This window comes from Streptopelia decaocto, assembly GCF_964273445.1.
Source record: "Streptopelia decaocto genome assembly, chromosome: 24".
NCBI lineage: Eukaryota > Metazoa > Chordata > Aves > Columbiformes > Columbidae > Streptopelia > Streptopelia decaocto.
The window spans coordinates 4477376-4490018 of record NC_138679.1 but is presented as its reverse complement, the minus strand read 5'-3'; the positions used below and the strand labels follow the sequence as shown (position 1 = coordinate 4490018).

The window sequence follows — 12643 nt, the reverse complement described above, 5'->3', positions numbered from 1 at the left end:
ATCTTGTACCATTGATTTTGGCATGAAGTGTGCTTAAATGTAGAAAGTGTTACATATTCATGGTAACCCCAGGAACGCCTGCATATACCCATAACCTTTCCCTGAAAAGGGGGTTCTTACTAAAAAGAGTTCCATGAAATCATTCCCATAGTCTCCTCATGTGCTGAAGACTCGCGTTACCTCGCCCACTCAAGGATGCTCCAAACTTACGTTCGCAGAGTTGGCTGTTTTGAGTAAGGCTCTGTCTGTTAACATAACAGGTTCCACAAGGCTCTAAGCTAGACACTTGCTGTGTGGTTAACCCTTTAAGTGTTATTTCGCTCTACCACTGGGGCCTGAGCGGGGACGCGGGCAGGGACCGGGATGCGGGGCTCCCCATAACCCGCTGCCACCGGGGGGCCCGCAGCCAGGCTGCCGCTCGGGCCCACCCAGCCGCACCGCGGGGACCTCGGGTTCAGCCGGGCCGCCCTGGGGGGACACCGGGCACGAGCAGGACCCCCTGTCCCCAACACCACCCCCGCCACCCCGGCTGCGCCCCCGCGCCCCGACCGACCGGCCCGGCCCGCCGCCGCGCATGCGCAGCCGCGCGTCCCGCCCCGCGCCTCCCGGCACAGCCGAGCGCGCCCCGCCCGCCGCGCAGCCACCGCGCATGCGCGACGCCGCCACGGAGCGGCCGTAAATCGGCGCAGGCGCGGTGCGGCGGGGGCCGCGGTGAGGGGAAGGCGTCCGGCGGCGCGGGGCATTGTGGGCCTGATTGAGGAAGTAAAATGGCGGACCTAGCGAACGAAGGTAGGCGGGCGCTGGCGGCGGAGCGCGGTGCCGGCTGCGGGCCCGGCGCGGGCCGGGTGTCGCCGCGCTCCCGGCCGGAGCCCGGCCCTGTGATCCGCCCGCAGAGGCGCCGCCGGGCGCGGGCCCGCTCTGGGAAGCGCCCCCTTCCCGCGGCCTCCCCGTGCCCCGGCCCCTCCGGGGCGAGCGGCCGGACAAAGGGAGCGCCGGGCCGGGCCGACGCGCTCCCCGCCGCTCCGTGCTGCGGGGGCCGGGGCCGGGCGGCGCTGGCGGGCGCGCTCGGCGGGCGGCGGCGCCGGGATCGCGGCGGGTTCGGGTCCGGCCGGGCCCCGGTGCCGCCGCCGAGCGCTGCGCTGCCCCCGGCCCTTCCAGCCGCTTCGTGTCCCTGCCCAGTTGATTTTTGGGGTCATTGTCTGCAACTTTAGGGCTGTTGTAAGTTTTTCCTTCACTCCCATTCGCGTTAATCCTTCCTCTAGCTAAAGAAATAATTAGAGTTGGTTATGTAAAACTATGTAAAATGTATATATTTTAAACTGGAAACCTCATTAGTAAAGAAGTGTTGGTCTAATTCTTCTCTGGGGAGCGTTAGGAAAACACGGCTGTGGGATGTGGCTGTTCCTCTCCAGGTGTGCACGCTGGAGTGACAGAGGCCATCAACAGTTTGCCTTTGGAAATGAGGCACTTCCCTCAAAGTCTCTGCAAACCCAGGTTTGCCCCGGCTCTGTCTGTTTCTCATCCTTCTTTTCAGCCGATGGAAGAGGGAGAAGTGCCCAGGAGGTGAATGAAAGCATGTGAGGCCCCTTCTCTTGAGATTATTTCTTCCATTTGAGCTCTGCACCAGTGACAATTACAATTCTGATATTAACATCAGACAACAGGAAAGCAAATATCTATTTGTAGGTGTAACTTTTGAAGATGAAGGCCACAAGCGGCCAACCACATAATTACGCTGAAGTGATTTGACAAATCCTGTGGTGCAGCAGGCTGTTGGCTCCCAAACTCCGGGTGAGCTGTCAGTGCCCAAAGCAGCACGATAAGTGGTCTTGAGGATGGTAGTAAATAGTCAAATGTGTAGCGACTCTTTGTGAGGAACTTGATAATAGTATTTATATACTGACATTATAATGACCCTGTTGTGCCAGCCCCTCACTTTACCTCCTCATTCGAGTGGGAAACTTCAGGCTCACCAGTGAATTCCAACTTACCAATGTTTGTCACATCTTTTGATGCTGAACTTGCCACGTGTTTCTACTCCTCCCTTTATATTTCTGTAGAGTTGTGTAGAGTGTTGGGGCGGGAGGGAGGAAAGTGTGGTGACATCCTTACTTTTGAATCTGATCTTCCTTTCTCTTTTTCCCCCCTCTTCAGACTCTTTCCTGACTCTGGTGACTTCCCTCACCTGCAAATGTCTTTAATCTGTGCTCGCATCTTCTTCCAGAGTTCTCATCTTCATCCTTCGCTGTTGCTTTTTCTTGCAATAAGGGTGATCAAATCTTTCATAAGTTTAAGCAAGACCAGCTTCTGCTCTGTTGTCTCTTCTGCTCATTCTAATATGAGCTGTATTGTGTCTGGGGTTAGTTTTTCTTTCCTCCAGTTCCATTTTTGAGGTGTCTGTTATTTGTATAGCAGTGCAAATACCACATCCTTTCTGGAATTGGCATCCGTCTGCTGCAGGTCGGTGTATTCCATAGACTTTCTGCTTGTTTGCTGTCTCTGACCTGGCAGTGATGTTCTCAGGTGACTTTGGCTGTTTTCTCCTCATTCCTATGCACATCAATTTATTTAGTTTTTACAGTACTGTAGTTGAATGTTTTCTTTCCCAGTGCCTAGGTATTTCCATTCAAATATATGAAGTGAGTACTTTGATATTGATAATTCTTTCATCTTCTGCTTCATATCGATCTTCTCTTGTTTGAGGTACGTGATAGCTGAATGTTCATGTTCACAAAAACAAATGTGGTTAAAACAAAGCTCTTAATAATCCTTGATCTTGATTGATCTGTACTATGGTGCTATCTCAATGATATTCATTGTGAGGTGTGAAGCTAATTATTCTTTGACACACAGTAGACACAAGTACCTAGAAAGAGATTACAGTAGTTTTTCAGATTGTTTTTGCTTGCCGTGTTTGGGCGACAGCTCTTCTCGTCTGTTCGTGCGGGTGAAATTCTCTTAGACTCTTACCTGTTTGGTTACCACAGCAAACCTCCTTCTGGCCTCAAAAAGTGCTGGTTTGCTCTGCCCATGTCCTTTCATCTTACTCATGCAAAGCTCTTTTGACCTGTTGCCTTTGCCATGGCACCCCCATTGTTTCAATTCATTCATTAGTTTTTCCTTTTCCAGCAGTACGCTGGTTATCTTTACCTTCTAGATTCCGATGTCTCACTTAGTCAGTTGTCTGTCTTAACTCACCCCTGGGATGTCAACGCTGCCTCCAGGTAACCACTCTATCAATGTCCTTTAAGCCTTCAAGCTGTTTTAGTAGCTGATCTTTTTGTGCTGCATTTCTTCCAATTTACAGGCATTCCCTCTAATATTCTCCTAACTACTTAATTTTCTTTATTCTAACCATTTCTTGAAGATTTGTCTTTCGCTTTTCTCTAGTGAGCTGCTAAAGCTGTACTTGTCTCTGTTGTGGTTTGATGGGGAGCTGGATCTTGGCAGAAGGAGGTGGTTGGATTCAGGGGGTCCCCACAGAGAAGGGGGATGAAGGATGAACTGGTCCCAGTGCCACTTCCCAAGGTTTTATTGCGAAGTTTCCTAGGAACAGGTCCTGGCCTTGCCCCTCATTATGAGAAGAGATGAGCTGGTAAATAATGAAGGGGAGAGAGTAACTTCTCCCCAGCTGTGTGGAGTTTGATCAGCTTTGTCAAAAAGATGTGGTGACATTGTGATAAAGGTTTTGGGGACTGGCATGATGAAAAGTTTGATCAGCAAACCCCAGGATTTTGGAAAGGAAGGCACAGTTGTATAAAGCAGTTACTGTATGGTATTATTCATTTTCCCTGAAGTCTTCGGTATCACAGAATGTCAGGGCTTGGAAGGGACCTGGAAAGCTCATCCAGTGCAATCCCCCCATGGAGCAGGAACACCCAGATGAGGTGACACAGGAAGGTGTCCAGGCGGGTTGGAATGTCTGCAGAGAAGGAGACTCCACAACCCCCCTGGGCAGCCTGGGCCAGGCTCTGCCACCCTCACCCTCAACAGGTTTCTTCTCAAATTGAAGTGGAACCTCCTGTGTTCCAGTTTGCACCCATTGCCCCTTGTCCTATCACTGGTTGTCACCCAGAAGAGCCTGGCTCCATCCTCCTGACACTCCCCCTTTATATATCTGTAAACATTAATGAGTCTCAGTGTCCTCTTGTCCAGCTCCAGAGCCCCAGCTCCCTCAGCCTTTCCTCCCACGGGAGATGCTCCACTCCCTCCAGCATCTTGGTGGCTGCGCTGGACTCTCTGCAGCAGTTCCCTGTCCTGCTGGAACTGAGGGGCCACAACTGGACACAAGATTCCAGGTGTGGTCTCCCCAGGGCAGAGCAGGGGGGCAGGAGAACCTCTCTGACCTACTGACCACCCCCTTCTAACCCACCCCAGGTCCCATTGGCTTCCTGGCCACAAGGGCCCAGTGCTGGCTCATGCTCACCCTGCTGTCCCCAGGACCCCCAGGTCCCTTTCCCCTACGCTGCTCTCTAATAGGTCATTCCCCAACTTACACTGGAACCTGGGGCTGTTCCTGCCCAGATGTGGTATGATCTGCCTCAAACTATTCTATAATTCTTTGTTCTTTGTTGGTATTCTGGCTGGATCACATCTTAAGTGACACTTCACGCCATGTGGTGGTGAAGTATCGTGAAGAACAAGACAACTTCCCATCAGATGTGCGTTCACGTGAACTTGAATGCTTTTCTCATTAACTTGCTGTTAATACACAAGTAGTAATTTATTTGTATATGACATGCTGCTGAAGCTGCTCTTTAGGTAATGGTATCTCCTTGTGTTGAGAGTTAATTATTTTATCATCTTTCAGTCATTGAAAAGGTGCAGGTTTTTCTCAGGGCTACAACTTGATGCTTTCTTCCCATTTCCCTTTCAGGCAAACTCTCAGACACCAAACACAATTCATTTTGGTGTGTGCAACTGCCCAGTGTACAGTTCATGATGGGAACAGGTTCACTGTGTGGAGCTGCTGTGAATGTCCAGAAGATGAGAAAATGGAAGCTGTTCCTTGGTCAGATTGTACAGTCTTGATATCGCTTCTGTGCTGTTTCTGGCTCTTTTTTTTGCCCTGATTGTATAATTCTACTTGCGTTATGGTACCATTATGGTTACTTGGAGGGGAAAAGCTGCCATGCACCACTTGCCCTGATGTTTGTAGACTCTATAAACAAGATATTTTCTATGGTGATTTACTTCAGATAAACTGGTGCAAAGTTAGGCTGGGTGATTTGCTTTCGGTGTTCTCTTTTTTTTTGAGGTGTCCTAATAATTCACTTCCAAATGCCAGAAGATACTATTTCATATACAAGACAGAACTGTCTAAATATTAATTTTAGTTAACACATTTGAGTTCCTAAATACTTTATCTATATTACAAAGTACTTGGGCTGCCTCATGGTTTTCTTCTTGCTGTCATGTGAAAATAAGCTTTTGTCTTTTTCTGACTCGTAACTTTTGCTTTATATGGAGTACCTGACACAAATAGTAAAATAACGTAATGCAGGGGGTAACTTATTTCTATTAATGCCACGAGGGCTTGGGACATGGAATAACACATGCTCTGCAAACACACAAGGGTTGTGCTTTAAATATGGTGTATGGAATTCTTATTTCATCTTAAATATGTAAAAGGCATTCTACCTTCCAGTATGCTATAGGACACAGAAAATAAAGGATTTGAAGGTGAATAACAACATCAGATTTTTTACCTCGTAAAAAGCAACTTATTGAAGTTTTGAAAACGAGGCAGAAGTTTATTATTTTCAATTTTGAGTTATATTCACCGTGATATCATTTGAAGTCTGGCTGCAAATGACCCAGTTGTGTTTCTCATATGGTCGGACTCTGTGGGGTCTTTTTGGAGATCAGCTGCTGCTGTGGTAGTTTTCTCATTGCTTTGGGTTTATTTGTTGCTAGTCAAAGAGAAAAGAGTCTTGTTTTGTTATCAACACCTTTAGAATCAGTCAGGAACCAGTTGGAACCAGTCGGGCAGAAAGGAACGTGGGGGTACTAATGGACAGGAAGCTCAACATGAGCCAACAGTGTGCGCAGGTGGCCAAGAAGGCCAATGGTGTCCTGTCCTGTATCCAAGCGAGCGTGGTCAGCAGGACAAGGGCAGTGACCCTTCCCCTGTGCTCTGCACTGGGGAGGCCACACCTGGAGTGTTGTGGTCAGTTCTGGGCCCCTCAGCTCAGGAAAGAGATTGAAGTGCTGGAGCGGGTCCAGAGAAGAGCAACAAGACTGGGGAAGGGACTTGAACACAAGACCCATGGGGAGAGGCTGAGGGAGCTGGGCTTGTTCAGTCTGGAGAAGAGGAGGCTTAGAGCTGAGCTCAGCACCCTCTAGAACTACCTGAAGGGCAGTTCCAGCCAGGTGGGGATTGGGCTCTTCTCCCAGGCATCAGCAATAGGACAAGGGGCCATGGGCTTCAACTCTGCCAGGGGAAATTGAGGCTGGAGATGAGAAAGCAATTCTGTGCAGAGAGTGGTCAGGATTGGAATGGCTGCCCAGGGAGGTGCTGGACTCAGCGGCCCTGGAGGTTTTGAAACTGAGATTGGCCATGGCACTTAGTGCCATGATCTAGTCAATGGGCTGGAGTTGGACCACGGCTTGGACTGGATGAGCTCTGAGGGCTTTTCCAACCCAGTCCATTCTGTGATTCTGTAATTTTAAAAGTGGTTTATGGACAATTTGTAGCATTATAATGTCTTTTTTAGCACCATTCTGCTCTTTATAATGTGGGTAATATTAAAGGTGAAGTTACATTTTTGCAGCCTGAGCTGTTCAAATAAGTGTAATTAAACTTCCTTTCTCTTGACCTTCAGATAAGCCTTTCACAGGCAATAAATTATCACTCTGAATATTTTTGGTGAGGTAACAACCCAATTGCCATTCTCCTTTTCAGTGTTTTGTCACTGTTTGCAGATGCCATGTACTTTTTCTCTCAGGTGATGTATTAGAATGAATTAAGGTCAGAGCAGTTTTGCTCAGCTTGTATGTGTTTAGTGTTGAAGATAGTTCTTAGCTTTAAAAATACATTAATCTTGTGATAACCTGGCTGTGGTGGATCTGGTGAGGATTTGAGGGTGGTTTTTGTGACGTGGGGCCTGGGTTCCCTCTGAAGTCTGATGTGAGTCACCAAGATGGTTGGTGACCTGGGTTGTGTGAGGAGAGGCCGAGGGACCTGGGCTGGGCTGGCCTAGAGGAGAAAAGGCTTCAGATCTGGAGCCTTCTGGGGTCTGTGAGGAGATCATTAAAAAGGTAGAGCAGGCCCATCACAGTGATGTGTGTTGGAAGGACAAAAGGTGGAACGAGATATTCCGAGTGGATATAAAGAAAAAGGTTTATGGTTGCGTTTGCTGCCTTTTTTTTCCTTATATAAGGAGAGTTGGGCAATAGAAGATATTAATTACCCTGGGAGGCTGGTTGGTCTCCATCCTTGGAAGTTAAGAGCAGCCCCGATAACCTGATGAACCTGGCCCGACTTCATAGCTGAGCTTACTGAGGGCAGGAGGATGGACTGGAGACCTTCTGTGGTGCAGAGGGGTGGTCGAGAGAGGTTCTCCTGCCCCTCTGCTCTGCCCTGGGGAGACCACACCTGGAATCTTGTGTCCAGTTGTGGCCCCTCAGTTCCAGCAGGACAGGGAACTGCTGCAGAGAGTCCAGCGCAGCCACCAAGATGCTGAAGGGAGTGGAGCATCTCCCGTGTGAGGAAAGGCTGAGGGAGCTGGGGCTCTGGAGCTGGACAAGAGGAGACTGAGGGGGGACTCATTCCTGGGGATCAAGATGGAAAGGGGGAGTGTCAGGAGGATGGAGCCAGGCTCTTCTTGGTGACAACCAGTGATAGGACAAGGGGCAATGGGTGCAAACTGGAACACAGGAGGTTCCACTTAAATAGGAGAAGAAATTTGTTCATGGTGAGGGTGGCAGAGCCTGGCCCAGGCTGCCCAGGGGGGTTGTGGAGTCTCCTTCTCTGCAGACATTCCAACCCGCCTGGACACCTTCCTGTGTCACCTCATCTGGGTGTTCCTGCTCCATGGGGGATTGCACTGGATGAGCTTTCCAGGGCCCTTCCAGCCCCTCACATTCTGGGATTCTGGGATTCTCTGTGAAGAGTAACAGTGACATTCCCAGACCTTGAGTTCTGGCGGCCTCTGTTCCTTCTGCAGACACAAACTCTCCTACATTGCACAACTATTATCTTTCCCACCTTGGCGAACAGAACTGGTCATAATTTTACTCTGTTCTTTTCCCAGGCTCATTTTGTTTAGCTGGATGCTGTCTTGAATATTTCATATGTTTTTTTTCCCCACTCCATTTTCTTCTTTTGTTCTTCCATCCTGTTTGTTTTTCCTGTGAGCTTTGTGCTCTTTCTGGCCTCCCTGTTCTTTTTTCCCTGAGTACTCAGTTCTCCATCACCAAACTCCATCTCCAGTTCATTCACATCACCTTCTTTTCCTCCCCGTTCCACTATTTGAACCATCCCATGGTTCCTCTGCACTTCACATTGTTGTTGGATCTGCTTTATTCTCTCTCGGTACTTCAATCCTTTAAGCACTAAATAGTCAAGTAGTTCTTTTGCTCCCATTGGTATCTGTGGAATTTGCTACAGGAGCCACTTGAATATTGTGCATTGCACAATCAAATCAGATCTGGAAGAAGGGATAACAATACTGCATTTTATTGAGTGATTTGCTGGTCCTGGATATAAGTAGCTTGATAGAACACATGCCACCTGTTGCTGTAATTATGGTATTAATGAATATTAGATGTGGTATAAAGAAATGAGCATCACTTGGAAATCAAGGGTAGAAAGCTTGAAGTGCCCAGCAGTGGAGTCTCCCACTGGCAGGTTATTCCATGGGAATCAAAAGGCATCCTTGGTTATTTTTTCAGCAAACTCTGGTTTTGGAACAGGTATAGCAGTTTTTATATCCTTTATAAGTCATAAGATTACTTTTCATTTTTGAAATAAATTGTCTGCATTGCTCTCGCTAATACACATTTTTGAGATTCTGCAGTAGCTGATGGATAGAAGAACTTAGAAAATAAAGGAAAAAGAGCAGGCGAAATGCTGCGTAAGGAGCTCTATTTCATGATTGATTTTTATCTTTTGCAGAACAAGTTACTCCGGTCTTGCAGAATGAGTCTCGCGGTGCTTTTGCTGGGTTGAGTTGGACCCACAGAGGAGTAGAAAGAGGCTTTTCCACCTTCACAAAGAAACGCACAGAGCGTTATTAAATATCTATTCTTGTTTGTAGGAATGAATAATTGCAATATTGGAACTTTTGCAAGGAAATCCCCCAACATAAATTGTGCCTGAATCCTGTTTTGCAGCAGCCTCGCTCTGAAGACGCTTAAATGTTGTATATTCATCATTAACCCTACAAACATATAGAAGGGTTGCTGATTGCACAATCTGTGTGTGTATGTGTATATATATATATATAAAATATATAAAGTCATGCACAAGGTGTATAGATTCGTTAAACTCTTAGGAAAGCTCATTTCTCCTTTATGCCCCTCCACTTTTTTAATTGTCATTAAGGACATTGTGGTAGTTTTAAGGTCATTAAGGACAATGGAAAACATACCCTCACTCTACATATTAATTCTGTTCTTGAAGACTAAATGTTGTTGTGCTTATTTGGAAAATAGCGTCCTAATATGTGAATTGGAGCTTCGAGTAGAAAGTCTTAAATGATGCAGAAAAGACTGGGCCCTCTGTAATAATAATACGTTGGTTTAAATTGTAGACCTGCAGATGTTGAAGATTTAGGGCATTTCTAAAGGTTTCAGTGCTAATGAACCACAAGTATAATCGAGTTTTGGAGCTGGGTGAGCTCTGAGAAGGGGTGTGGGTGTGTGGAGCAAAACTCGCGTCGTGTTAGCGTGTTACCAGGGAGAGGAAAAGCCTCTGCCTGCAAAACTACCAGGTATCGGTTGTATCGTTGTGTTCAAAACGCTCCTTTTTCCTTTTCAAGTTACCAGGAACTGGTGGAAATAATTTGCGTAACTGAGCCGTATCTGGGATTCGCTGTTGGTAAAAGCGTCGCGTAACGTTTTCATGTTAGTCAATCATGAATGCAGTTGGAAAAAAACAATGATTTCTCTTTTTGCAGAAAAACCTGCCATCGCTCCACCCGTGTTTGTATTTCAGAAGGATAAAGCACAGAAGGTAAGATGTTGATCTGTTTATTTAGTGTGTTATTCTGTAGCTGTGGCTCGTTCCATGGTGAACGGCTGTTTCTGTGTCGTTTTGAAGCTGAAGATGGTTCATAGAGCATTAGCATTATTAATGGGCACAGGGTGACGAGATCCTGGAGGACTCCAAGTGGGAAATACGTGAAATTGGAGGCTCTTCAGCCAGAAGATAAACCAAATCTGGGAGAAATAGTATCTTCCAAGCCGTATCTTGAAAGGAGCGGCTGGTAAAGGGGCGCTGGCAGTTGCAGTTCCATTAGAAAACAATAACATTTCTTTCTCTGAATGGAGTGTAGTTTGCATTTCTTGTCACTGTGTACGTGACACGCAGAATATTCTGGATGAATGCTATGGTGTAGTTAGGTGGTTTTTTCCCCCCCCCAAACAATAAGCCTTCCAGTTTTTGTATAATACTAATAGAAATGGATAAGAATCTCAATATATTGCAGTATTTAGTTCTGACTGGTTAATAGTGAAAGCTGTTAACATTGGGGGGGGAAAAAGTAAGATCATGATTAACCTTGTGTCAGGTGGGAACTGAAAGATGTATCATGTACATAGGACTTGCTCTTTGTTGAATCGTTGGATTGTTATATTATCTATGCAATCAGAACATCTCAGTGTTTGAATAGAAATACTGAACTGACTTGCAGTCAGTGGGTTTTCTTTGGTTTGGAACATGGGTTTAGTTGGCATATTCCTCAGCAGGAGCTTGAAATCTTCTGTCAGCTTAGAAAGGATTTAAATCTGGTGTTCTTCTAATACTAGCTGATTAAATTAAGTGTATCTTGGAGTAAATAGATGTTGCTTGCAATTACTTTTGTAACAGTGATAATTTCCGTGTACTTTGGAATGGAGTGCTAGTGTTTGCACTGTCGGTTTGGATCGTGTCGTTTCCTTCCGGGAAACGGCTCCAAATCACTTGGTGTTGCTCAGTGTCCCTGAAGTCCCTTCTGAGTTACATCATGGTGAGTTTTGTTTTGCTCAGGTGTTTTTTAACCAGGCAGTGCTGCCACAGTCTGGGAGCAGAGACCACAGCAAGTGCGGCCCAGGCAGAGCAACGTGGTCCTGGGTCCTTTCTGTGCTGGCCTGGACCTTCCAGTGTAAGCTGGGGAACGAGCTGTTGGAGAGCAGTGTAGAGGAAAGGGACCTGGGGGTCCTGGGGACAGCAGGGTGACCATGAGCCAGCACTGGGCCCTTGTGGCCAGGAAGCCAATGGGACCTGGGGTGGGTTAGAAGGGGGTGGTCAGTAGGTCAGAGAGGTTCTCCTGCCCCTCTGCTCTGCCCTGGGGAGACCACACCTGGAATCTTGTGTCCAGTTGTGGCCCCTCAGTTCCAGCAGGACAGGGAACTGCTGGAGAGAGTCCAGCGCAGCCACCAAGATGCTGCAGGGAGTGGAGCATCTCCCGTGTGAGGAAAGGCTGAGGGAGCTGGGGCTCTGGAGCTGGACAAGAGGACACTGAGGGGGGACTCATTCCTGGGGATCAATATGGAAAGGGGGAGTGTCAGGAGGATGGAGCCAGGCTCTTCTCAGTGACAACCAGTGACAGGACAAGGGGCAATGGGTTCAAACTGGAACACAGGAGGTTCCACTTAAATATAAGAAGAAACTTTTTGGCCTGTCAGGTACAGGTGCTGGTTTGGGGGAAATGAGGAAAGGATCCATTAATAGCACAACTTAGGATTGGGAGGGGAAAACTGACCCAAGAGTGTTTATGTCGGCTTTTATAAAAAAATATCAGTATTTCCTTGCCTATATTTGGTGGGTTTAGCATCATGTCAGTCTCAGCCTGTATGTGTTTCTTCGTGTCTCTCCTTATTTCCTGCGGTGCAGCAGAAGCCAAATGTCCAAGCAGAGTTCCGTATTTAGCCTGGGTGTGTTATATTTGTGTTTTGGTAAAATAGATGTTGTTCTGGCTAAGCAAGGTGAGGGACTTGGGGTGCAAACAACAATAATCAATTGTAGGAAAGACTCAGTGCTGTTAATTTGCTGCTGGTGGTGCAGGAGGAGATTCCTGGGAAGATGAGGTGACGGAACGACTGTTACCGTGCAGGCTTTCAGAGCGGTTTAAAGGCATTGTAACGTTTCAGCTCGGTGGGTGTGTTTTCATGGTGATGTCACTGCTCATTGTGACCACACACTGCGCGTCGGTTCTTGGGTCTGTTCTTCCGTAGATCTTCCCCCGGTCGGGCTGTTCCCGCAGTACCTGCTCCCTTTTCTTGCACAAGTATTTATTGTTTTCAAGAATGGGCCATTTCAAGTAACCCAAATGTCGAATGGCTTCTGATCGCAAGGTACCGACAGCAGTAGGTTAATTCAATGTCCAGGTGTCGCGTGATGACCTGTTGTGGAAATTGGTCTATTTTAAGGTTAAAATTTGCAGGGGTTAAGATTTTAAAATAGAGCTGGTAAACATAGTCAGGATTTGATGTCAGCTTT

At 47.3% G+C, this 12643-nt stretch overlaps 1 protein-coding gene across 1 annotated transcript in view; it reads left to right on the top strand.

Annotated features, from left to right (window-relative positions):
• The first annotated feature begins 698 nt into the window (after nt 1-698).
• RANBP3 (RAN binding protein 3) overlaps nt 699-12643 on the top strand; it is a 33767-nt gene continuing 21822 nt past the window's right edge. The window contains exons 1-2 of the mRNA XM_082072006.1: nt 699-789; nt 10122-10177. Of these exons, the coding sequence (XP_081928132.1) occupies nt 768-789; nt 10122-10177 (78 nt within the window). The 5' untranslated portion in view covers nt 699-767. The remainder of the gene's footprint in view (nt 790-10121; nt 10178-12643) is intronic.